General features: G+C 37.0%; 2 protein-coding genes across 7 annotated transcripts in view; one reads left to right on the plus strand and one right to left on the minus strand.

Annotated features, from left to right (window-relative positions):
- Window positions 1–27,376, plus strand: part of ZBTB20 (zinc finger and BTB domain containing 20) — a 798,335-nt gene that overhangs the window by 120,302 nt on the left and 650,657 nt on the right. Inside the window, exon 4 of one of the 6 annotated variants that reach the window (XM_065875980.1) lies at window positions 17,423–17,528. The exons of the other annotated variants lie outside the window; for them this stretch is intronic. The gene's annotated coding sequence lies outside the window, so the exon portion shown is untranslated. The remainder of the gene's footprint in view (window positions 1–17,422; window positions 17,529–27,376) is intronic. 6 annotated transcript variants of the gene reach the window in all.
- Window positions 6,684–7,457, minus strand: LOC136122383 (large ribosomal subunit protein uL6-like). The gene is made up of 2 exons (XM_065876378.1): window positions 7,394–7,457; window positions 6,684–7,304 (listed from the first exon to the last, which is right to left on the minus strand). The coding sequence occupies exons 1-2, from the start codon at window positions 7,437–7,439 to the stop codon at window positions 6,772–6,774; spliced, it is 579 nt and encodes a 192-aa protein (XP_065732450.1). The 5' UTR covers window positions 7,440–7,457; the 3' UTR covers window positions 6,684–6,771.

Raw genomic sequence — 27,376 nt, forward strand, 5'->3', positions numbered from 1 at the left:
ATGTCATCTGATCATTGTTGACGAGAGTGGGAATGTTATCGCTCTCATTCTAGATACTGTTATTCCGTTAGCACTGTTTAAGATTTAATCTGATTTTTTAAAAATGTTCGTGTCACACAGTTGACTCATTGACCTTACTGGAGATACTATCTCTTTCTATCTAAGGATACAGTAACAGTTCACTGAGATATTATCTAATAATAATGTTAGAGAAGGAGCCAAGTAATCATCAGTAAAGAAGGAGAAAAAATTAAACAAAAGGGCAAAAATTGTGTGAATTAAATATAGACACCATGCACTGGCTAAAAACTATTGAAAATATTATGCTAAAATGCTAAATTTTTAGATTTTGCCACTTTCATATTGCAGACATATTAAGCAAAGTATTTAGTAGTTTTTAGAACTACAGTATAATTTAAATTTCAGTGTTTTTAGCATTTCCATTGAATATAGCACAACAATGTTAATTTATAAAAGCATATATTTTTTATGGAATTTGTGACTTCTCTAAGTTTGGATACATTCTTTATATTTAGAGATAAACTTGTTTCAGGAAAATATACCTTTAATTTTATAATAAAAATTCAACGAAAAATATGATTGATATAGCAAAAAATATCTTAAGAAAACTTCCCTGGCATGAGTTTAGTCCAGTAAACAAGTAATGCATGTTATTTTCACTTCTTACTTTCTTGAATACTTAGGAATTTACTAAGTATGTGCAGTATATTTACTGATGTGACTGGTTGTGTTTCATCTATCTGTTTGTAATTTTTAACTTTCTGTTTAGATTTTAAACCCTATAAGGCCAAGTCAGTGTTCTTCTTGTGTTGTAGTTCTTCTTGTGCTCTTTTAGTGTTTTATGGTGTTATTACGTACTCAAGGAACAAGCTTTGTCATTGAAGATTGGTTTGTGAGTGCTTGCTTTCCTCTCTTCACAAATGCATTTTGGATTAATGTGTATTGGTTAACCTCCCTTCAAACTTATATAGATTTTCCTTGTAGGTCTTTGAAACTGTGACATTTATCATCATATGTAGGCTTTAGATTGGAAGTTTAATCCTGAAAAGCTGCTTATTTCTTTTTTATACATTTGACTATAGCTTAGTCATGTGTGACTACGTAGATGGTAGTGGCACCTGTGTGAAACTTCACTGTTAGAATATGGCTAAATTTTCTATGGTTAGGATAACTGAGTTAATTATTTAATCAAAATTTTCAACTCATTTGCACTGTTTAGAAATTAAAATGAAATTCTGTACATTAAAATAATAAAGAATAAATGTTTCTAGTGGTTATTTTTATTTAAAAAATAGCACTCAAAGCAAAATTTAAAGGAATAGCCATATCTAGGTTCAGTTATGTGTTTTTTATACTAATCTCCTGTCAATCACTGCTTAAAACCCCTTCCCACCGCAGATTAAGTCATCCAGTATATTCATACTTCTACTCAAAGCCTGCTAGCTCTTATGTGTCTCAGCTCCAATTGTTTTTTAGAATAGTTTAGATTCAGGTATTTTGTAAGAGGATTTTTGTTTTAAACTACCAACTATATCTAAGTTTTGAAAGTCCTACTTACTTAGTTAAAATTCATGACTTTGGATAGATGTAGGTTTAACAACTACACTACTCTGTGTTTGTGACTGGTCAGTTTTCTTAATCTCATGGTCTTTGTTTCTAAACTAGGTGGATCTCATCAGATTGTTAAGGAAAGAATTGTGATATTTTATGAAGAATGCTGAATATTGTGCTTGTCATTAGTAAGAGCTCAGTAAATAATAATTATCATAACTTATTATCATTATCCTATCAGTTTTCTCCGTATCACCCATTTGAATTAGTAACTTCCCTCTCTCTGAGAGGTGGTCCTGAATGTAGCTCTTGCTTCACTGTAAAACTAATTTCATTCCTTCAGGGATGAAACTGAGTTTTATTTTGGATTGCTTCCTGCTAATCTTAGGGAATGTTCTTGGTTTACTTTTTGTACCTTCATGGTAAGTTCTTTGAGGGATTAGAGTTCTTTCAAAGGATTATTTTTTCATTCTCTTGGCCAAAGTAGAAAAAGAAAGTCATACTATTTCTTCAGCCCAATGCCTAGCAGGGTGATTTCCTCATTAATTTTTTGTTTGTTCTTTTTTGGAGGGTCAAGGGCAAGTAAAAAGTTACAAAGCTCTCCCACCACTTTTATTTTTATTGTGGTAAAATAAACATAATATAATATTTACCATCTACAACCATTTTTAACTGGGACTTATATTGCTGTGCAACCGTCACCACCACTCATCTCAAGAACTTTTTTGATTTTGAAAAATTGAAACTATACACATTAAATAAAAACTCCGTATTCTCCTGTCTCCCCCCATCCCCTGGAAACCATCATTCTACTTTCTGACTCTGATTTTGACTTCTCTAAGCACCTCAAATAAGTGGAATCATTTGTATTTGTCTTTTTTTGCTTGGCTTATTTCACCTAGCATAATATCCTCAAGGTTCACCCATGTTGTAGCATATGTGAGAATTTCCCTCCTTTTTAAGGCTAATATTGCACTGTATGTGTATATAACATTTTTTTTTTTTTTTTTGCGGTACGCGGGCCTCTCACTGTTGTGGCCTCTCCCATTGTGGAGCACAGGCTCCGGACGCGCAGGCTTAGCGGCCATGGCTCACGGGCCCAGCCGCTCTGCGGCATGTGGGATCTTCCCGGACAGGGGCACGAACCCGTGTCTCCTGCATCGGCAGGCGGACTCTCAACCACTGCACCACCAGGGAAGCCCCGTGTATATTACATTTTGCTTATTCATTCATCCATCCATGGACACTTGGGTTTCGCCTATGTTTTAGCTATTGTGAATAATGCTATTATGAACATGGGTGTACAAATACCTCTTTGAGACCTGGCTTTCAGTTGTTTTTAGTATGTACCCAGAAATGGAATTGCTGGATCATATGGTAATTCTGTTTTTAACTTTTGGAGGAACTGCCATGTGGTTTTCCACAGTGGCTGTAACATTTTACATTCCCACCAATTGTGTACAAGTGTTCTACATTCTCCACATCCTGTCAACACTTGTTATTTTCTGGAGGGTTTTGTTTTGTTTTGTTTGTTTTGATAGTAGTCATCCTAATGAGTACCGGGTAGTATCTCATAGTAGTTTTGATTTGTATTTCCCTAATAATTAGTGATGTTGAGCATCTTTTCATAGGTTAATTGGCTATTTGTATATCTTCTTTTGAGAAATGTCTATTCAAGTGTTTTGCCTATTTTTGAATCAGGGTGTTTGTTTATATGTTGTTGTTGCGTTTTAGATGTACTTTGTGTATTGTTGATATCAATCACTTATCAGATATATGATTTGCAAATGTTTACTCCTATATGTTCCTTTTTTACACTGTTGATAGTGTCTTTTGATGCACAGATTAAAAAAAAATTATTAAGTCCAATTTGTCTACTTTTTCTTTTGTTGCCTGTGCCTTTGGTGTCATATCCAAGAAACCATTGCTAAATTCAGTGTTGTCAAGCTTTTACGCTATGTTTTCTTCTAATGTTTTATAGTTTTAGGTCTTGCATTTAGGTCATGGATCCATTTTGAGTAATTTTTGTATATGGTGTTAGGTAAGGGTCCAATTTCATTCTTTTGTATAGGGATATCCAGTTTTCCTAGCACCATTTGTTGAAGACTGTCTTTCCTATTGAATGGTCTTGGCACTCTTAATGAAAATCATGTGACCATAATATGTGAGGATTTATTTCTGGACTCTAGTCTATTTTATGGTTCTATGTCTTTCTTTATGTTCTACCACACTGTTTTGAATACTATAACTTTTTAGTAAGTTTTGAAATCAGGAGATATGAGTCCTCCAGCTTCATTCTTCTTTTTCAGGATTGTTTTGGCTATTCAGGAATATTGTGTATTTGTCTTTTACCCCATAATTGTTTTTGTATGATGAATAACATGTGATTTTTATACATCAAACATCTGCACTTCTATCCCCAGCAAATATTCTAAAATATTTATGCAACTTGTTCTTTTTTGTTTTGTTTTGTTTTTGCGGTACGTGGGCCTCTCACTGTCGTGGCGTCTCCCATTGTGGAGCACAGGCTTCGGACGCGCAGGCTCAGGGGCCATCACGGGCCCAGCCGCTCCGCGGCATGTGGGATCTTCCCAGACCGGGGCACGAACCCGTGTCCCCTGCATCAGCAGGCAGACTCTCAACTACTGCGCCACCAGAGAAGCCCAGCAACTTGTTCTTTTTTGTAGCTACTATATAACTTATCTCTTCTGTCTCTTCCCCCCTCCCCATATCTCCTGCATCTACATACTTTCCTTTCCCCATTACTCAGGTTTAAAAAAATCACAGGTTTCTTTAAAGACCTATAAAGTGATTTCTTCATAATATCCAATCATATCACTCATTCAACCAATAATTTATTGTGTGCTTACTGTCAAAGCAGTTTTATAGAAAGAACTCAATCTGGACCTTATTACATAAAACATGCTATTATTTTGCCTTTTATTTCACATGAAAAATTCTATAAAATATATATTTAAAAGGATTAGGACCACCAAATAGGCCCAAAAGTCATGATTCTTACCACTAGTTAATTTAACTCATTTAAAACAATTGAATTTTCCCACTTCTCTTGAAAGCTCAAAGGGAGACAATTTTGTCTTGATAGTATGACACTAACTTATCTTTTGATAAATATGTTAAAAGCAACCAGTCTGATGTATTCAGGGTTGGATACTATGCCCTAATTTTTGTTGACTAGTGACCTCTAAAACTTATTACATTTGAGCCCACTTAATATCAAATCACCTAATGGAAGCACATTTCTTTCTACCAAATCATTTTGTACTAATTCAGTACAATTTTGCCCATTTAATATCAATTGACACTAAACGATTTCCTGTGCAATGTCAATTGAAAATCACTGATTTCCTGCTAATACAGCACTTAGTGTCAATTTCTGTGTGCAGCAAAAGCATTTTTTCAATTAACTACACCATATAATTTTTTGTTTTTAGTTGTTTTCATGTCCCGTAAGACAATAGTTTTGTAAAACAAAGACATAAGAAGGAGAAAAAGATTACTTTCTTCCTTGGCATTTAATAATTTAAATATAATGATTTTATTTCTAACCTATAGGAAGTCAATAGCTTATTGGAAAACTTTAGAATATAACAAGCAATGTTGCAGTAAATTTGCATTAGCAGTAAATAGTACTGTATGTTTTGGGACATTGCGTATACTAGGCTATATGTAGAAAAATGTTTTGACTAACAAAAAAATTCTTACTAGTACCTCCTCTCGTGATTTAGCTCAAGAAGACCTATTATTGAATAGAGATGAGGTCATTTAAATATCCTCTTATTAGAAAAATGAGGCAATATTACCTTCACTAATTCATGAAAATTTAGAAAGATTCATGGCCTAGCGCAGCTAGGTTAACACAGATGAAGCTGTTCTTCTGATGAGATAATAGCAGTTTTACTCAGCAAGTGCGAGTATTTCTGTGTTACTCAGTATATATCTCCCATTTTGGATGGTGATGGGGAAGGAAGGAAATTGGAGTTGACTTGCCCTGTCCTAGAGAATAAGGAAGAGATGTATATAAAAACATAGAAAATTATTCAAAGCTATAAATAAAATAAGTATATATTGAAAGTTTATTCAAATACTAAGCTATTTAGCCAAATACATAATAAGATACCTAATTAGAATAGGGCATGGTCTCTTCCTGTAATAGAGGTCAACATCTGATGAGAGAGAAAGTATTCACAAATGAGAAATAATTAAATAACAATAAACTTTAAGTGATAAATTGTGGGACACAGTCTGTAAGTGGTGTATGTCTTTAGACTTTTTAAAAGATCAATATGTACTGAAGGTGCTCTAGGGTGAATCACTGAGTTCTATACTGAAGGAAGCTTCTGGTCTGTCTTGGCAAGAAGGACAGAATAAACTCTCATTAAGTAGATAAGTTTTTTTTTTTTCTTTCAGCCTTTTTATACTGTTTGATCCTTCTTATACTGTTTGACTCCCAATTGACATTAGCTCTATATTTGAATAATCCTGATTAAAAGAGATTTCAGCAATATTTCAAAATCATGTTTTTCGAATGTGTGGTACATGTTAGTTATAGTGATAGACACTGGGAATAAGAGAGAAGTAAATATAGTCCTTTCTCTTGAGGAACTTCACTCATAGGAGTGGAATGATATATGCACACACAGATATTAATATTATGTAATAATAACTTGATGGTATGCAACAGTATGCTACTGGTAAACAAAGGAAGGCACCTATTGCAGCCTGGAAATTCAGGGAAAACTTCTTGGTGTCTGTAGAGATATAGGAAATGATCCTTGAAAAATGAATAGGAGATGACTAGATGAGGGAGGGAATATCTCTTGGGTCAGAGGGAACTGCGTTAGTAAAAGCATGGAGATTATAAACATGGTGTGTGTGGGAAGCCATTATACCCAAACAAACATATATGTTACAAAGTTGGGATCATAACATATATACTGTTTTGTAACATTTTCTTCATTTAATAGCATACACTGATCATTTTTTCCAAGATTTTAAATTATTTTCACAGGACTTTAAAAATATTGCTACATGGTATTCTGTCACATGTTGCAAATAGTTTTTTCTGAATTTATTATTTGACTTTTTTTTTCCAAGTCAAAAGAGCTTTTATTCATTTTTAAAATATCACATATGAGCCTGGCCTCTTGCGGTTTCTGTAACTGGATCACTCAGATCTTATTCATCAGCCTGCTGAACTGTTCCTTTTTCAGAAACATAGATACCATCCAAAAATTTTCTGATATCCTTGTATTTTACTGTTGTGGCTTGCTGAATCAAAGCAGCTGAATTTGACACAAGTTCAATGTCATTTCCTTCAAGAATCAACTCATCTTTCTGGGCTTGAGATACTGAACAAGCAACACCTGGCCTCATCCGAACCCTGCGGATGTATTTTTCACCCAAAAAATTTCGGATTTCAACAAGAGAACCATTCTCCTGAATAACAACGTTGATGGGGAAGTGAGCATACACAGACCTCATCTTGTAACGGAAGCCCAGTGTAACACCCTTGATCATGTTCTGTACATGACTACAGATAGTGCTAACAGTGGCCAGTTCCTTCCTATTCCCCCACCATTTGTCAACCCGGAGCCTCTTCTTTTTCTTCCCAAGGAGACTGAGTTCTACATTTATGTGATTAAAGCCCCTCCGCAGGGTGCCTCTGGGGCCCTTCACAATAACTGTGCGTCCCTTCAGAGTAATGTCGACTAGGAGAGAACGTATTCGTGAGGTCTCGGAACAAGGTATAGAGCGTGTAGTAAAGATGTAAGAAAAATGCAAGCACAAAGTCTCGTACCATTTTCTGGAACGTCGACAGTCTGATTGCTGAGAATGGTCTTCATTCTCGCAGTAGATGCGGCAAAGAGCTATTATTTGACTTTTAATGTTGTTTGTTTTTGCTATATTGAACTTTTCATTTTTTATACGTTCAAATCTACTATTTTTTTAAAAACCTGCTATATTTTCCTAATGGCTTCTGCCTTCGCTCTTATGCTTAGAAAGACCTCTCCCACTTAGATTAAAAATCCTCGTATATTTGCTTCTAGTTCTTTTATGGTTTCATTGTTTACATATAACTCTTTAAACCATCTGGAATTTTATTTTGATATACAGTGTGAGATAGGCTCTAAATTTACTCTGTTCTAAATATTTAACCAGTTGTCCCAGCACCATCAATTGAAAAATCTATGTTTTCCCCGTTGATTTGAAATGCATTATTTATCATATGCTAAATACTTAATTTACAAATGGGTTTGTTTCATGCCTTTCTATTCCATTTCCAGCCTTTCTATTTTTTCTCTTCAGTTCTTTCAGTTTCTGTATTCTTTACTTGGACTATGCTATTTTAACAGTTGTGGCTTTTACAATTACAGTTTAAACCTGTTAATGAGAGTCCCCTTTTATTATTTTTTCATTTTATAAAATTATTGACTATTTTCATCCAGTAATTTCTTCCGTAAGAACTTTAGAATAACTTAATCATGGTCCCTGCCCCCCACCCCCCTACACCTCCTGCCCAACTTTCAATTTCATTGGACTTCTAATAGGGGTTGCACTACATTTATGAGCCTTTTGGGGAGAAATGACATATAGGTTTATTAGGTCGAAAAACTAGAATTGAAACTTTAGGTAAAGGGTCCATTTTAGTTATAGTGACTATACATTACACCTGTAAAGAAATGCCTGTGTTTGACAACAGGTGTTTTTTGTTGTTATTGTTTTGGTTTCGGGATTTTTTTTTGCTCTTGTTATTTTTGCTTTTTATTTTCTATATTTTTCTTTTTATAAACCCACATGTGTTTTTCACATTGAAAAATAAATTCTTTAAATTTTTTTGTTTACCTAATCAATGAACAGAAGTGAGAAAAGAAGGGAGAGATTTTGCTAGAGGGAGGCACAGGTCAAGGGGATTTGCATTAGGATGAAGGTGATTTACATGTTCTGAAAAATAAGGAGCCAGTAAAGAAGACACTGAAGATAAGGAGAGAGAAGTGATCATTGATAGAGCAAAGTCTCAGAGATTTTAGGAGGGTATAAAAATCAAGTATACAAGTGGAGGGATTGACCTCAAGTAGAAGGATAATGATAGTGGATTGGAAGATAAATAAATGAAAATACAACATGCATTGAGTCTATCTCATTATCACAATAACTCTATGATTAGGTATTATTGTTCTACGGATGAGGAAATTGAGTTCTAAAGATACTAGGTGAAAAACAATTAACTTTCAGAAAACTTTGGTGAGATGAGATCTGAGATTCGTACAATTGAAGTGAGACATTTATATATTAATGATGAAATGATTTCAGACTACCAGGAGTTATTTGGGATAGATTATCAGTAAGCATAGTACAGTGAACAGCAGAAAGTGGATGAGGGAGAATCGTCATAAATAGTCCTAGTGAGAATGGACCTTATTTAACTTACTTCAATTTTCTCCATTTTAAAATATCTTGCCTTGACCCCCAAACTAAACATTAGTTATTTCTTAAGCTTCCCATTGAAGCTTGAAATCTGTAAAAATACTCATTCCTGTGTCTTCCATGTCTCTCATTAAATGTCTCTAGATATTTAGATATATCCCTGATTTTGTAACATTCCTTTACATCAGTGTGTTTTTCTGTTTATACAATCTTCAATCTATCCACTTAAATTTATTATGCCAATTACTTTGGGTTAGGCATTGTTAACATTGGGGACACAAATATAGAAGAGGTTTCAACTATTAATGCAGACTCCTTCATTATGATATTGCAGAATCTATAAAATTTCATGTCATAGGAGAATCGGGAAATATTTATGCAAAATATTCACATAGGTATCAAGCCTGGGAGCAAACACAGAGCTTATTCTGATTTAAACCCTTCATTTTACAGGGGAGAAAACCTAAGTTCACAGATATTAAATTATTTTTTCCTATAAGAATTACATTAAATAATCTGTGTTTTCCTCAATAGGTACAATTTTGATTATGTGATTCAATGAATCATATTTCTTGATATATTTAAATATGTCTGATTTTATATTACTCTTATTATTGTGAGAATCATGCATTTCCAATTAAAAAACAGTCCTGTGATAAATTTTGTATCTGAAGTAAACCTTCATAATAACATCAAACAATAAGGCAAACTTCTATAATTTTAAATCAATATAGTCCCTATAGTAACAGTAGCTACGAACAGTAACTACTACTATTACTAGCAATAATAATTAGATATAATTGTATTTCCTAAGTGAATAAATATACAGCATGCTGTTTGTTTAAAAATAATAAAGTCAAGGCATATAAAGGCACGTTTTATGTGGAATTGTTAACCCCTTGCTGTTGTGATTGAAGTGTATGAGGAAATTCTTCTTAAAATTTCTTTCAAAACAGCTAACTATACAGTTAAAATTCCCGGCATTAGCAACCAGTTCCTTTCAAATAGAATGACTTATTAATACGCAAAAGAGATGTGATGTACATGGTTTACTCTTTTAATATCCAGTGTGACTTAATTTGTGAGACTGTTTTCCCAAGACACCTATCCAGGAGGTATGTCTTGAGGGGAAAGATGGGATTAACCAATAGGTAAGTTTTTTTTTAACATCTTTTTTGGAGTATAATTGCTTGACAATGGTGTGTTGGTTTCTCCTTTATAGCAAAGTGAATCAGTATACATATACATATATCCCCATATCTCTTCCCTCTTGCATCCCCCTCCCTCCCACCCTCCCTATCCCACCCCTCTAGGTGGTCACAAAGCACAGAGCTGATCTCCCTGTGCTATGCACCTGCTTCCCACTAGCTATCTATTTTACGTTTGGTAGTGTATATATGTCCATGCCACTCTCTCACTTTGTCCCAGCTTACCTTTCCCCTCCCCATATCCTCAAGTCCATTCTCAAGTAGGTCTGCATCTTTGTTCCCGTCTTGCCCCTAGGTTCTTCATGACCATTTATTTTTCGATTCCATATATATGTGTTAGCATATGGTATTTGTTTTTCTCTTTCTGACTTACTTCATTCTCTATGACAGACTGTAGGTCTATCCACCTCACTACAAATAACTCAATTTCGTTTTTTTGTATATATGTGCCACATCTTTTTTATCCATTCATCTGTCGATGGACACTTAGGTTGGTTCCATGTCCTGGCTATTGTAAATAGAGCTGCAATGAATATTGTGGTACATGACTCTTTTTGAATTATGGTATTTGCAGGGTATATACCCAGTAGTGAGATTGCTGGGTCAAATGGTAGTTCTATTTTTAGTTTTTTAAGGAAACTCCATACTGTTCTCCATACTGGCTGTAGCAATTTACATTCCCACCAACAGAGGGTTCCCTTTTCTCGACACCCTCTCCAGCATTTATTGTTTGCAGATTTTTTGATGATGGCCATTCTGACCAGTGTGAGATGATATCTCATTGTAGTTTTGATTTGCATTTCTCTAATGATTAATGATGTTGAGCATTCTTTCATGTGTTTGTTGGCCATCTGTATGTCTTCTTTGGAGAAATGTCTATTTAGGTCTTCTGCCCATTTTTGGATTGGATTGTTTGTTCTTTTGATATTGAGCAGCATGAGCTGCTTATAAATTTTGGAGATTAATCTTGTGAGTTGCTTCATTGGCAAATATTTTCTCCCATTCTGAGGGTTGTCGTTTCGTCTTGTTTATGTTTTCCTTTGCTCGGCAAAAGGTTTTAAGTTTCATTAGGTCCCATTTGTTTATTTTTGTTTTTATTTCCATTTCTCTAGGAGGTGGGTCAAAAAGGATCTTGCTGTGATTTATGTCATGGAGTGTTCTGCCTATGTTTTCCTCTAAGAGTTTAATAGTGTCTGACCTTACAGTTAGGTCCTTAATCCATTTTGAGTTTATTTTTGTGTGTGGTGTTAGGGAGTGTTCTAATTTCATACTTTTACATGTACCTGTCCAGTTTTCCCAGCACGACTTATTGAAGAGCTGTCTTTTCTCCACTGTATATTCTTGCCTCCTTTATCAAATATAAGGTGACCATATGTGCATGGGTTTACCTCTGGGCTTTCTATCCTGTTCCCTTGATCTATCTTTCTGTTTTGGTGCCAGTACCATACTGTCTTGATTACTGTAGCTTTGTAGTATAGTCTGAAACCAGGGAGCCTGATTCCTCCAGCTCCATTTTTCTTTCTCAAGATTGCTTTGGCTATTCGGTGTCTTTTGTGTTTCCATACAAATTGTGAAATTTTTTGTTGTAGTTCTGTGAAAAATGCCAGTGGTAATTTGGTAGGGATTGCATTGAATCTGTAGATTGCTCTGGGTAGTAGAGTCATTTTCACAATGTTGATTCTTCCAATCCAAGAACATGGTATATTTAGCCATCTATTTGTACCATCTTTAATTTCTTTCATCAGTTTCTTATAATTTTCTGCATATAGGTCTTTTGTCTCCTTGGGTAGGTTTATTCCTAGATATTGTATTCTTTTTGTTGCAGTGGTAAATGGCAATGTATTCTTAATTTCACTTTCAGATTTTTCATCATTAGTATATAGGAATGAAAGAGATTTCTGTGCATTTATTTTGTATCCTGCTACTTTACCAAATTTATTGATTAGCTCTAGGAGTTTTATGGTAGCATCTTAGGATTCTCTATGTATAGTATCATGTCATCTGCAAACAGTGACAGCTCTACTTCTTCTTTTCCAATTTGGACTCCTTTTATTTATTTTTTTCTTTTCTGATTGCTGTGGCTAAAACTTCCGAAACTATGTTGAATAGTAGTGGTGAGAGTGGACAACCTTTTCTCGTTCCTGATCTTAGTGGAAATGGTTTCAGTTTTTCACCATTCAGGATGATGTTGGCTGTGGGTTTATGATATATGGCCTTTATTATGTTGAGGTAAGTTCCCTGTATGCCTACTTTCTGGAGGGTTTATATCATAAATGGGTGTTGAATTTTGTTGAAAGCTTTCTCTGCATCTATTGAGATGATCATATGGTTTTTCTCCTTCAATTTGTTAATATGGTGTATCGATTGATTTGCGTATATTGAAGAATTCTTGCATTCCTCGGATAAACCCTACTTTATCATGGTGTATGATCCTTTTAATGTGCTGTTGGATTCTGTTTGCTAGTATTTTGTTGAGGATATTTGCATGTATATTCATCAGTGATATTGGCCTGTAGTTTTCTTTCTTTGTGACATCTTTGTCTGGTTTTGGTGTCAGGGTGATGGTGGCCTCATAGCATGAGTTTGGGAGTGTTCCTCCCTCTGCTGTATTCTGGAAGATTTAGAGAAGGATAGGTGTTAGCTCCTCTCTGAGTGTTTGATAGAATTCTCCTGTGAAGCCGTCTGGTCCTGGGCTTTTGTTTGTTGGAAGATTTTTAATCACAGTCTCAATTTCAATGATTGGGATTGCTTTGTTTATATTTTCTGTTTCTTCCTGGTTCAGTTTAGGAAGGTTGTGCATTTCTAAGAATTTGTCCATTTCTTCCAGGTTGCCCATTTTATTGGCATAGAGTTGCTTGTAGTAATCTCTTATGATCCTTTGTATTTCTGCCATGTCAGTTTTTACTTCTTCTGTTTCATTTCTAATTCTATTGATTTGAGTCTTCTCCCTTTTTGTCTTGATGAGTCTGGCTAATGCTTTATCTATTTGGTTTATCTGCTCAAAGAACCAGCTTTTAGTTTTATTGATGTTTGCTATAGTTTCCTTCATTTCTTTTTCATTTATTTCTAACCTGATTTTTATGATTTCTTTCCTTCTGCTAACTTTGGTGTTTTTTTGTTCTTCTTTCTCTAATTAGTTTACGTGTAAGATTACGTTGTTTATTTGAGATGTTTCTTCTTTCTTCATGTAGGACTGTATTGCTATACACTTCCTCTTAGAACTGCTTTGGCTGCATCCCGTAGGTTTTGAGTCTTTGTGTTTTCATTGCTATTTGTTTCTAGGTATTATTTGATTTCCTCTTTGATTTCTTTTTTTCTTTTTCTTTTTTTTTTTTTTTTTTTTTGCCGTACACGGGCTAAACACTGCTGTGGCCTCTCCCGTTGTGGAGCACAGGCTCCGGATGTGCAGGCTCAGCAGCCATGGCTCACGGGCCGAGCTGCTCTGTGGCATGTGGGATCTTCCCAGACCGGGACACGAACCCGTGTCCCCTGCATCAGCAGGTGGACTCTCAACCACTGCACCACCAGGGAAGCCCCTCTTTGATTTCTTCAGTGATCTCTTCGTTATCAAGTCGTGTATTGTTTAGCTTCCACGTGTTTGTATTTTTTACAGATTTTTTTCCTGTAATTCATACCTAGTCCATAGCGTTGTGGTCAGAAAAGATACTTGATACGATTTCAATTTTCTTAAATTTACCAAGGCTTGATTTGTGACCCAGGATATGATCTGTCCTGGGGAATGTTCCATGAGCACTTGAGAAGAAAGTGTATTCTTTTGTTTTTGGATGGAATGTCTTATAAATATCAATTAAATTCATCTTGTTTAATGTATTATTTAAAGCTGGTGTTTCCTTATGTATTTTCATTTTGGATGATCTGTCCATTGGTAAAAGTGGAGTGTTAAAGTCCCCTACTATGATTATGTTACTGTCGATTTCTCCTTTTATGGCTGTTAGTATTTGCCTTATGTATTGAGGTGCTACTATGTTGGGTGCATAAGTATTTGCAACTGTTATATCTTTTTCTTGGATTGATCCCTTGTTCATTATGTAGTGTCCTTCTTTGTCTCTTGTAATAGTCTTTGTTTTAAAGTCTATTTTGTCTGATATGAGAATTGCTACTCTAGCTTTCTTTTGATTTCCATTTGCATGGAATATATTTTTCCATCCCCTCACTTTCAATCTATATGTGTCCCTAGGTCTGAAGTGGGTCTCTTGTAGATAGCATATATAAGGGTCTTAGTTTTGTATCCATCCAGCCAGTCTATGTCTTTTGGTTGGAGTATTTAATCCATTTACTTTAAAGATAATTATTGATATGTATGTCCCTATTACCATTTTCTTAATCGTTTTTGGTTTGTTATTGTAGGTCTTTTCCTTCTTTTGTGTTTCCTGTCTAGAGGCTCCTTTACCATTTGTTGTGAAGCTGGTTTGGTGGTGCTGAATTCTCTTAGCTTTTGCTTGTCTGTAAAGGTTTTAATTTCTCCATCAAATCTGAATGAGATCCTTGCTGGGTAGAGTAATCTTGGTTGTAAGTTTTTCCCCTTCATCACTTTAAATATGTCCTGCCACTCCCTCCCGGCTTTCAGAGTTTCTGCTGAAAGATCAACTGTTAACCTTATTGGGATTCCCTTGTATATTATTTGTTGTTTTTCCTTTGCTGCTTTTAATAGTTTTTCTTTGTATTTAATTTTTGATAGTTTGATTAATATGTGTCTTGGCATGTTTCTCCTTGCATTTATCCTGTATGGGACTCTCTGTGCTTCCTGGACTTGATTAACTATATCCTTTCCCATATTAGGGAAGTTTTCAACTATAATCTCTTTAAATATTTTCTCAGTCCCTTTCTTCTTCTCTTCTTCTTCTGGGACCCCTATAATTCGAATGTTGATGCGTTTAATGTTGTCCCAGAAGTCTCTGAGACTGTCCTCAATTCTTTTCATTTTTTTCTTTATTCTGCTCTGCAGTTGTTATTTCCACTATTTTATCTTCCAGGTCGCCTACCTGTTCTTCTGACTCAGTTATTGTGCTATTGATCCCCTCTAGAGAATATTTAATTTCTTTTATTGTGTTGTTCATCACTGTTTGTTTGCTGTTTAGTTCTTCTAGGTCCTTGTTAAACGTTTCTTCTATTTTCTCCATTGTATTTCCAAGATTTTGTATTATCTTTACTATCATTATTCTGAATTCTTTTTCATGTAGAATGCCTGTTTCCTCTTCATTTGTTAGTTCTGGTGGGTTTTTACCTTGGTCCTTCATCTGCTGTGTGTTTCTCTGTCTTCTCATTTTGCTTAACTTACTGTGTTTGGGGTCTCCTTTTCGCAGGTTGCAGGTTCATAGTTCCCCTTGTTTTTGGTGTCTGTCCCCAGTGGCTAAGGTTGGTTCAGTGAGTTGTGTAGGCCTCCCAGTGGAGGGGACTAGTGCCTGTGCTCTGGTGCATGAGGCTGGATCTTGTCTTTCTGGTGGGCAGGTCCACATCTGGTGGTGTGTTTTGGTGTATCTGTGGCCTTATTATGATTTTAGGCAGCCTTTCTGCTAATGGGTGTGGTTGTGTTCCTGTCTTGCTAGTTGTTTGGCATAGGGTGTCCAGCATTGTAGCTTGCTGGTCATTGAGTGGAGCTGGGTCTTAGCATTGAGATGGAGATCTGTGTGGGATTTTCATCATTTGATATTAACGTGGAGCTGGGAAGTCTCTTGTGTACCAATGTCCTGAACTTGGCTCTCCCACCTCAGAGGCACAGCCCTGATGCCTGGCTGGAGCACCAAGAGCCTGTTAACCACACGGCTCAGAATAAAAGGGAGAAAAAAAAGAGAGAAAGAAAGAATAAGATAAATAAAATAAAATAAAGTTATAAAAATAAGAAATAATTATTAAAAACAATTTTTTAAGTATTAAAAGAAAATAAAAGAAGAGAGCAACCAAACCAAAAAACAAATCCACCAATGATAACAAGTGTTAAAAACTATACAAAAAAATACCAGATATACAGAACCCTAGGATAAATGGTAAAAGCAAAGCTGTACAGACAAAATCACACACAGATGCATACACATAGACACTCACAAACAGCCGAAAAGGAAAAAAAAAAAAAAAAAAAATATATATATATATATATCATTGCTCCCAAAGTCCACCGCCTCAATTTTGGGCTGATTTATTGTCTCTTCATGTATTCCAAAGATGCAGCATACATCAAGTTGATTGTGGGGTTTTAATCCGCTGCTCCTGAGGCAGCTGGGAGAGATTTCCCTTTCTCTTCTTTGTTCGCACATGTCCTCGGGTTCAGCTTTGGATGTGGCCCCATTTCTGCGTGTACGTCGCCTGAGGGCATATGTTCTTCGCTCAGACAGGATGGTGTTAAAGGAGCAGCTGATTCGGGGGCTGTGGCTCACTCAGGCCAGGGGAAGGGAGGGGTACGGATGCAGGGTGAGCCTGCAGCGGCAGCGGCCAGCATGACATTGCAACAGCCTGAGGCACGCTGTGTGTTCTCCTGGGGAAGTTGTCACTGGATCATGGGACCCTGGCAGTGGCAGGCTGCACAGGCTCCTGGGAGGGGAGGTGTGGAAAGTGACCTGTACTTGCACACAGGCTTCTTGATGGCCGCAGCAGCAGACTTAGCATCTCATGCCCATCTCTGGGGTCTGCGCTGATAGCCACAGCTCTCGCCCGTCTCTGGCACTCCTTTAAGTGGCACTCTTAATCCCCTCTCCTCGTGCACTAGGAAATAGGGGCCAGAGAAAGTCTCTTGCCTCTTTGGCATCTCCAGACTTTTTCCCAGACTCCCTCCCGGCTAGCTGTGGTGCACCAGCCCCTTCAGGCTGTGTTCAAGCAGCCAACCCCAGTCCTCTCCGTGGGATCTGACCTCCGAAGCAAAGCCAGAGCCTCAGCTCCCAGCCCCCACCTTTCCCGGCGGGTGAGCAGACAAGCCTCTCGGGCTGGTGAGTGCTGGTTGGCACCAATCCTCTGTGCGGGAATCTCTCCTCTTTGCCCTCTGCACCCCTGTTGCTGCGCTCTCCTCCGTGGCTCCGAAGCTTCACCCCTCCATCACCCACAGTCTCCGCCCGCGAATGGGCTTCATAGTGCGTGGAAACCTTTCCTCTTTCACAGCTCCCTCCCACTGGTGCTGGTCCCGTCCGTATTCTTTTGTCTCTGTTTTTTCTTTTTGCTTTTGCCCTACCCAGGTACATGGGGAGTTTCTTGCCTTTTGGAGGTCTGAGGTCTTCTGCCAACGTTCAGTAGGTGTTCTCTAGGAGTTGTTCCACGTGTAGATGTATTTATGATGTATATGTGGGGAGGAAGGTGATCTCCACTTCTTACTATTCTGCCATCTTGAAGCTCCTCCCCAATAGGTTAAGTTTTAATGAGGAGGATAGAGAGGTAGATTCCAAGTACAGGGAAAATCTAAGGGACAAAGTAGAGGAGTCTAAGTAGCCGTATGTGTAATGAGGATTGCAATCTGTTCTTACTTCCATTAAGGGCCTTATCAAATTATATTGCAGTTACATTCCTGCCTCTCTACCTAGGTTGTAAACTTTTCCATGTCAGAGAAGGCATATTTCATGTCTTTGTCAATAGCATCTACTGTAGTTCCTGGCAAATAATTAGGGTTCAGTAAATATTTATTGAATGACTAAAGGAAGAAAGGAGAATCTAGGAGATCAGGTTTATCACAAGGAAGAAAAAGGGAGAACCTGGAGACAAACACTATGAGGTACATTTTTTTGCCTTGACCAACTTTGCATTATGCCAACAGTAGATCTCTGATTTAGTCCTGCAAGAAGTGGACAACTATAGAAGTTTTTTATGTACTACAAATTAGACTGTGTAGCATAGTTGGGAAATAGGATGTAGATAACAAATATAAATGACTAGTTCTCTTAAAAATAATTTAATAAAATACATTTATCTCTAAATTAGTAGTCTTTAATATTTGATTCAGAAAGGAGATATAACTTGGAATCATCATTAAAATCCTAACTGAGCTTGCATGATTGAATTAGTGCTTGGAAGTATTGTTTAGTAATGTTCTGAAAGGAAAGAAAATTTTCTTTATTTTAGCATCATTCCCACCACCTCCCCCAACCAAGTCCATCAGCAGTGCAATGTAAAATTAGGAAAGAGAGAGAGAAAAAGGAGAAAGGGGAAAAAACTGTAAAGGTTGGAGATAGTACAAAGAAATGAAGTGGAAGAGAAGAAAAATTAAAAAGGAAAGAAAGAAGTACAAAGAGAAAGGAATTGTTGAAAACTTCATATTGTAAGTTTATCCAGTTTTGGGTTAGTCCTGAACAGAGTGTGGAGGGCTATCTCTATATCCAGCATTACCATGGTTGAAATGACTGAAAAAATGCCTTGCCTATAATTTCTGTATATACAGGACTGAACACTGTATTATATGGAATTATTCTGTGATCAGGCACCTTATTCTTTTTCTTCCTCCTTCCTTCCTCTCCCTCCTTCCCTCCATCCCTTCCTCCCTTGTTTCCTTCCTTATGTTTTTTCCCTTTTTTTCTCTTTTCTTTTCAGGAAGCAGGGTATATAGATTTTATTAGAGGATAGCTATTTGGAGATTTAAACTGCAAGATTTGACACCAACTCTTGGAAATGAGTTTCTGTATAGTGCAGTAAGCCCTAGGGTTTGTGCCTTTTTCTTTCTTTTCTTTTTTTTTTTTTTTTTTTTTTTTGGTTTTATACATGAACAAAGGAAAGACAAAACACAAGAGGGTCTTTCATTTGCCATAGTCCACTTCCTTGGGTGCCATTTCTTTCTTCGTTCAGAGATGAAGATTCTGTGTATTCTTCTCACACTGAACACTGCCAGTTTTTCTTTTGTTCTATTTTAAAGGGTATAATATTTCTTGAACTGAGGGACACATTTATAATATAATTTTAAAGGGAGGTTTTTATTTATTTATCATTTTCATGGAAGATTTCTCTAAATTTTTGACAAGAGATATTTGATATTTGGTCACATTTATCTGTCTTCATTTTAAGGGTCTCCATTGCACTGAAATTTCTGTTTAAAGAATTTGAAGAGTGTTCAATTATATAGAGCCCATGCAACATGTTTACTTATCCCTATTCTGTTATGTCATTTATTTCTTTCTAAATGTTAAACAGGGTTGCTAAAAACCTGTGTGTGTGTGTGTGTGTGTGTGTTTTAATGGAGGAAAAGTAGAGACAGGGAAATTGAGCAGTCACTGCATTCCAGCCAACAGGCCCATTTCTAGGGAGAGGGATTTTATTCCAAAGAATTTGTTTTTAATTCTTCACTTTTATATTAATAGGTTTTTAAAATATTTGTTACAATGTGATTGAAACTAATTTAAATAGAAATTTTCACCTTTTTGATTTATTTTCTGTTGTAATCAATTGGGCATTGGATTAATATCTGTGTAACTTTTGTATAACCCCCAATATTTTATAAATCAAAAATCTAAACATTTTCCTTTGTTACCTCAGAAATTATATACATTTGAAAGACAAACAGTTCATATCATACTGGATTTTAGTTGCTTATCACTAGTATGAACTTGGAATGAATATTATTTTTAAATAAGTATTCTTAAAGAACTGAGATTTATTGCAACTTTCCTTATACCGGGTACTTATATCTTGTCTCACATAATGCTCTGAACATCTCTTTGCATTCTATAAACTTGCTTCTGTAAACTCAGGTTTATAGAAGATGAAATTGAGGCCCAAAGAGAGTAGGTGAGAACTAAGGTGATTCAGGTCCTAATTACAAATCTCTATCCACTTCTCTCCATTTCCACTGCTGCCTTCTTAGTAGAGGTTACCATGATCTTTATCATGGACCACTGGATTAGTCCCCTAACTGGTCTTCTCACTAACTGCCTTGCTGCTTGCAATCCGTTCTGTATGAGAAACAGGTTTATTCTTGGATTACATCCAAGAAGTATTCTTCAGTAACTTCCCATTTCACTTAGAGTAAAATTCTGTAAGGTCTATCTCTCCATTTCTCTTTAACCTCATCTCAAAAGTACTCTCATTATAACTTAAAACATTCTAGCCACATTGATGTCATTTTTGTTCCTAGACAATGTCAGATGCTTTTCTTCTTTGGAGCATTCATGCATTCATACATACTGTTACCTGCCCTGGCTTTCTGCATCTTTGGATGCCTCTCATCCTAAGATACCACTTTTTAAAATAGTCACCCTTCCCCCTTGCCTGGATCTCTGTTAGTTATTGTCAGAGGACCTTCTTAATTTGTAATTAACTATTTTGTTTGTTTACCGTATATCCTCCCCTCTCCTCATAGTACACTGAAATCTCTATGAGGACAGAAATTTTTTATTTGTTGCTCTTGTACAGTGTCCAGCACTGTAGGCACTCCGTAAATATTTGCTAGAAGAATATATAACTAAATAAATATATACATACATCATACATATACATACATACATTCTCCACTCTAATGTGTTTTCATATTAATTAAATGTAGTCATAAAATGTATCCCTTTGGTAATGTGTATTTTATTCTTTACTTCTTTGGGTATTTTTGTTGTACTTTAGCAAAGTTTGGAATATGTAAAATGATGGCACTTCTTTTATTTCCTTTGAATATTATTCCTTGCTCAGAACATGTTATCTTCCTGCTTGGCCAACCCAAAATATATTGTGGCTTTATGTTTTGGCAAAATATCTAAAAGAACCATAAATTGTAGTGTCATTAGCTGAAGGACACCTTAAACCCCGTCTAGTCCCTTTACCTCTTTGGAGCCTGAGCCTCCTCTGCAGATCCTCCAGCAAGTGGTCCTGGAGACAGTGCTTGGACATCACCAGGCTCAAGGAACTAAGTACCTTTTAAGACAACGAATCTAATTTTTAAAAATTTTTTAAATTTTATTTATTTATTTTTGGCTGCATTGGGTCTTCGTTGCTGCGTGTGGGCTTTCTGTAGTTGTGGCAAGCGGGGGCTACTCCTCATTGTGGTACGTGTGCTTCTCATTGCGGTGGCTTCTCTTGTTGTGGAGCATGGGCTCTAGGTGCACGGGCTTCAGTAGTTGTGGCATACGGGCTCAGTAGTTGTGGCTCGTGGGCTCTAGAGCACAGGCTCAGTAGTTGTGGCTCACGGGCTTAGTTGCTCCATGGCATGTGGGATCTTCCTGGACCAGGGCTCAAACCCATGTCCCCTGATTGGCAGGTGTACTGTTAACCACTGCGCCACCAGGGAAGTCCAACCCATCTAATTTTTAATCTGTTTTAATAGACTGACATTTATGTTTAGAGTTTTAGGGATTAATATATTCCAAGTTTCTCCTATTAAATTTTCACTGTTTATGCCCTTATATTAATTTGATTTTTTTTCAGTTTGACCTAATTTTGTTATTTCTTTTTATTTAAAAACTCAATTAAGGCAATATTTTTCCTGAATTAGTAATTTTGGGGGGGGGTGTTCAGACTTTTAGCTTGTTAGTAAACTTAATGAGGAGAGTCAGAGTATTTGAAAATTTCCTGCGAAATAGTTCCATCTATATTTGTTTCCATTTCTCATTGTGCCAGATCAGTCAGTCACTGTATTCAGATCATAATCAGTGTAATGTTTCAAGTAAAATTCTGAACTAAATGTATTTTCTTCTTGATTCCTCTGGAAAACACATTAATTTTATTGAGAAAATCGAGTAAAATGTAATTTATGACTGCAACTTCTTAAGATATTTCTCTAATATGTTTAATTATTTAATTTCCCAAATAATGCCTACTAATTTTGAATAATGTAGGGATACCATTTTCTGAAATTAAGAAAAAAAAGATAGAAAGAAACGGAAAAGAAGAGAAAATCAGAGTATTTTAAATAAAGTGTACTATGTGTGTTCTGAATGCCATCACACTTTCAACGCCCAGGACTTTGCTAACTCACGATTATCTGTTGAGTAAATACTTATTCAAAACTTGCTATGTGTTCTACTGCTAATCCCATTTTCTCAGCTGTATACTGAACCTTTTCTTCTTAGCATATAAACTTGTGCAAGCATCTTCCATCAAATATACACAAAAAGTAAGCAAACAACAACAAAAAGAAAGAAAATCCTTTTTTAAAAGATTTGCTGTTACCATCTTCTTCTCTCTCATTTCTATTCAAACCTTCAGGAAGGAATTTTTAATTCTTCACTTCTCATTCTCTCTACAGTCCACTGAAAACTGACTTCTGTCCTTAGACTGTAATTTAAATTATTCCCACCAAGACAAAAAGTCATAAAAATGTCAAATTCAATAGAATATATTCAGTCTTGACCTTACTTTGTATCTTGGATGTTTTTAACATTTTTGACGGCTCCTTTCTTTTGAAACTTCGTCTTCCCATTGGTTTCACGATACATTTTGATTTTTCTCCTGGCCCTCTCTGGCCTCTCTTAAGTTTCCTTTGTAGGCTTCTTCTTCTTCCTGTCCCTGTATGTTTCTTCCTCCTCCTCCCCTCCCCCTCTCTTCCTTCTCCTTCTCCTTTTTTCTCTCCTTTTTCTTCTTTCTCATCGTCCTTCTCTTCCTCCTCTTTCTTCTCTTCTTCTCCTTTTCCCTTATCTTCTTTGCCTTCTACTCCGTCTTCTTCTCCCTTCTCCTCCTCCTTCTCTTTCCCTCACATCACACCTCTTCTTCTTTAGGTGATTATATTCACATCTTTTGTTTCACTCATCATCTTTATTTTGATGACACTCAGATCTCAGCACATATCTTAGCACTTCCATCTCTCTCCAAACTTATACATACAGCTGGCCACTGAATATCTTCAGCTGAGACCTCCATAGGCACTTCAAACTTAACATGGCTCAAACTGCAAATTTTATCTTCACTCTAAAATGTGATAATTCTTCTCTCCTTCCCATATCTTTGAATTTCAGTATCATCCACCAAGATGTCTTGGAAAAACCTTTATTCCCCTACAGTTTCCCTGTAGATCTGTTATGCTGGGTTTAAAGCCAGGGCTAGGAGAGAATGTATGTTTCTATTAGAGGAAATCTATCATCAATACCTCACCAATATTGGAAAAATAACTATGACAATAACTATGAGAAAGTTACATTGAACATTTGAGAGGTGGAATGGTCCTTGAACATTCTAAAAATCCCAAATATTGATCTTATATGTGAAGAAACAATCCTAGAAAGGGGAGATGAATATCTAATGTAAAGACAAGTTAATGAGCGAGCATGGATTAAAATGGGGTCACTTCAGTAGTGTTTGTATCTCTTTGTTATTAGAAACAACTGATTTTCCTCTTTGTCCCCAGTGTATGTGATGGCAAACTTTTTTTTGGTAGGGGATAAACCATGGCGTAAGAATATAGGAGACAGTGGAATTTACTATAAATTTAAAAATTTAAGAGTTATTTCTAAGTTGCCCTCCAAAAAATTTACTCCCCCATGCACTATGTGTGATATCTTTTTCTTATATGGTCACCAACCCTGAATATTATCCAATTTTAAGAAGTTTGTCAACCTGATAAGGGAAAATGGTATGTGTGTATTGTAAGGTTGAACATCTTTTCCTATGTTTCTTGGATATTTATATATTTTTTCCTTAAAACATGTTTCAATTTCCTTTGACCATTTTTCTACTGGGTTATTTGCATTTTTCTTCTTGACTTTTTTTGTTTGTTACTTGGGTTAGGTTTTCTTCTGGAATGCATTCTTCAGATATATGTTTTCATGCTACATAATTTTTCCTGTACTATTTTTATGTAATTGTTTCATTTAATAGGAAATGTACAAATTACTGTATAGCCCTTAATCTCTATGCTTGAAAACTATGTGAGTAAAAACTCCTTGGTTTTCTTCCCACCCCACCTGAATCCGAACTTAATGACTTATCTTCTGAGCTTTTGTTTGAGAACTAAAATTTTACTTTAACAGCCAATCAGTCCAGGTGCATATATTCTCCTACTTACCAGTTCTCCCCACCATACTTCTCATCCTTTTTCAGGCAGTGAGGACAAATAAGGTAAAAATTGTTGTGTTTTGCTATTACAACATTAGACTATGTCTTAGCTTGGGCTGCTATAAATGGAGGAGCTTATCAACCAGAAAATTTAGAGGCTGGAAGTCTGAAATCATGGTGTCAGGATGCTCAGGTTCTGGTGAGAACTGTCTTCCAGGTTGCAAGCAGCTCACTTCACATTGTTTCCTCACAGGGAGTGGGGGAAGACCTACCTAGCTCACTGGCCTCATCCCATTCATGAGGACTCCATCCTCATGACCCAGTTACCTTCCAAGTCTCCCCCCTCACATTCTAATATCACCATAGTGGGGATTAAGATTTCAACATATGAATTTGGGGGAGACACACACATTCAGTCCATGATAGTCTAGAACTGGCAACTAGGAATTATGTTTGTGCCTACTGATGTGGCTTTTCCCTCCAGACTCCTCTTTCCTCCAAGGACTGTGTGGTTTTTTTATTTTTCTCTTCTGTTTTACATTGTACTAAGTGCCAATTCATTACTAAAGGTAATTAGTTTTGAGAAACTAACAAGATTTTGTCTTTCCTTTCCTACTTTCCTCCCAGTAAAGAAAAACCAAAATGGTGAGCATTGACAATTTACCTTTCCCAGCTAAGGAAGTTTGCTTAGCTTCTTAAGCAAAGCCTTCCTAAAGGAGGGCTTTCTAGTCTTGTCTTTTTTTTTTAATACCCCTACTCCCATCTTAAGATTGTCACACTTCTCAGTGAATGTTTTTCTAAATTGGGGGCTATTAATGAAGTTTGTTTCAGAACTTTGTCCACTCAATTTTTAAAAAACTATTTCTGGTGGGAGAGAATGTTGCAAATTAGGAGCTATATCAGTTGTCTAACTTTTCTTGGCTTCCACTTTTCTAAAATTATGGAAGTAAGTTGTATCCCTTCCTTTTATTAATTGTTGTTAGTAGTATTTTGTGTGTTGGGGGGGATAGGTGAGAAAAGCTGTCAGAAGCCTCCAAATTAAAAACATTTTTTTTTGGAAATAAGAAAGTATGTAATGTATGTGTGTGTATTCTCATTAAAAAAGTACTATGGGACTTCCCTGGTGGTGCAGTGCTTGAGATTCCGCCTGCTGATGCAGGGGACGCGGGTTCGTGCCCTGGTCTGGGAAGATCCCACATGCCGTGGAGCCACTGGGCCCGTGAGCCATGGCCACTGAGCCTGCGCGCTGAGCCTGCTCCACAACGGGAGATGCCACGATGGTGAGAGGCCCGCGTACCGCAAAAAAAAAAAAAAAAAAAAAAAAAAAAAAAAAAAAAAAAAAAAATGTATTATGGAAAAATCTCAAGTTTACACAAAAGAAGACAGTATGATATAATAAATCCCTAGCTTCAATACCAATAAGTGGTCAATAAACCACATCCACACTCAATTATTTTAAAGCAAATCTAAGATACCATAAAATTTTATTCATAAAAATGTCAGTATTTCAGGGCTTCCCTGGTGGCGCAGTGGTTGAGAGTCTGCCTGCTGATGCAAGGGACATGGGTTCGTGCCCCGATCCGGGGAGATCCCACATGCCGTGGAGTGGCTGGGCCCGTGAGCCATGGCCGCTGAGCCTGTGCGTCTGGAGCCTGTGCTCCGCAATGGGAGAGGCCACAACAGTGAGAGGCCCGCGTACCACAAAAAAAAAAAAAGTCAGTATTTCAGATACAGCTTTTAAAGTTTTTTCTTGGTCCTAAAAAGAGCTTTCTAGAGAAATCCTCTCTGTAGGCTTTCTTTAAATTAACACTCTGATTCATCTGTAGCCTATTTTATGACTTTTTCTAATCAGAATACCTAGGGAGGGTGCCAGGAGGTCAGAAAGGGACAGAGGCACAGATAGCCCACGTTGAGGTGGCATTCACCCACAGTCATGCATGAAGGTGGGGCACCAGCTAACGTTTTGCAGAACTCTAATGCAATATCACAACCAGAATATTGACGTTGATTGGTTCAAGATGGCAGATTAGAAGTACATGAGCTCACTCCCCCTTGCAAGAGCACCGGAATCACAACTAACTGCTTAACAGTCATTAACAGGAAGACACTGGAATTCACCAGAATAGATAGCCCACATCCAAAAACAAAGGAGAAGCCGAAATGAGATGGTAGGAGGGGCACAATCACAATAAAATCAAATCCCATAACTGCTGGGTGGGTGACTCACAAAGTGGAGAACAGTTATACAACAGAAGTCCACCCACTGGAGTGAAGGTTCTGAGCCCCACGTCAGGCTTCCCAACCTGGGGGTCTGGCAATGGAAGGAGGAATTCCTAGAGAATCAGACTATGAAGGCTAGCGGGATTTGATTGCAGGACTTTGAAAGGACTGGAGGAGACAGAGACTCCACTCTTAGAGGGCACACACAAAGTAGTGTGCTCATCAGGAACCTGGGGAAGGAGCAGTGACCCCACAGCAGACTGAACCAGACTTACCTGCTAGTGTTGGAGGGTCTCCAGCAGAGGTGGGGGGTGGCTGTGACTCACCATGGGGACAAGGACACTGGCAGCAGAAGTTCTGGGAAGTACTCCTTAGCATGAGCCCTCCCAGAGTCTGCCATTAGCCCCACCAAAGAGCCAGGTAGGCTCCAGTGTTGGGTCACCTCAGGCCAAACAACCAACAGGGAGGGAACAGCCCTACCCATCAGCAGACAAGCAGATTAAAGTTTTACTGAGTTCTGCCCACCAGAGCAACACCCAGCTCTAACCACCACCAGTCCCTCCCATCAGGAAACTTGCACAAGTCTCTTAGATAGCATCATCCACCAGAGGGCAGAGAGCAGAAGCAAGAAGAACTAAAAATCTGCAGTCTGTGGAAGGAAAACCACATTCACAGAAAGATAGACAAAATGAAAAGGCAGAGGACTTTGCACCAGATGAAGGAACAAGATAAAGCCCCAGAAAAACAACTAAATGAAGTGGAGATAGGCAACCTTCCAGAAAAAGAATTCAGAATAATGATACAGAAGATGATCCAGGACCTTGGAAAAAGAATGGAGGCAAAGATCGAGAAGATGTAAGACATGTTTAACAAAGACCTAGAAGAATAAAAGAACGAACACCTAGAAGAATTAAAGAACAAATGAACAAAGATGAACAATACAATAAATGAAATGAAAAATACACTAGAAGGAATAAATAACAGAATAACTGAGGCAGAAGAACAGATAAGTGACCTGGAAGACAAAATGG

Source organism: Phocoena phocoena, chromosome 4 (assembly GCF_963924675.1).
Source record: "Phocoena phocoena chromosome 4, mPhoPho1.1, whole genome shotgun sequence".
In the NCBI taxonomy this organism is placed as follows: Eukaryota; Metazoa; Chordata; class Mammalia; order Artiodactyla; family Phocoenidae; genus Phocoena; species Phocoena phocoena.

Excerpts from the sequence above, each read along its gene's own strand:
- LOC136122383 (XM_065876378.1), bottom strand. The coding sequence starts at position 7,439 with ATGAAGACCATTCTCAGCAATCAGACTGTCGACGTTCCAGAAAATG. Across the intron at positions 7,305-7,393 it reads TGTCGACGTTCCAGAAAATG|TCGACATTACTCTGAAGGGA; the intron begins GTACGAGACTTT and ends GTTCTCTCCTAG.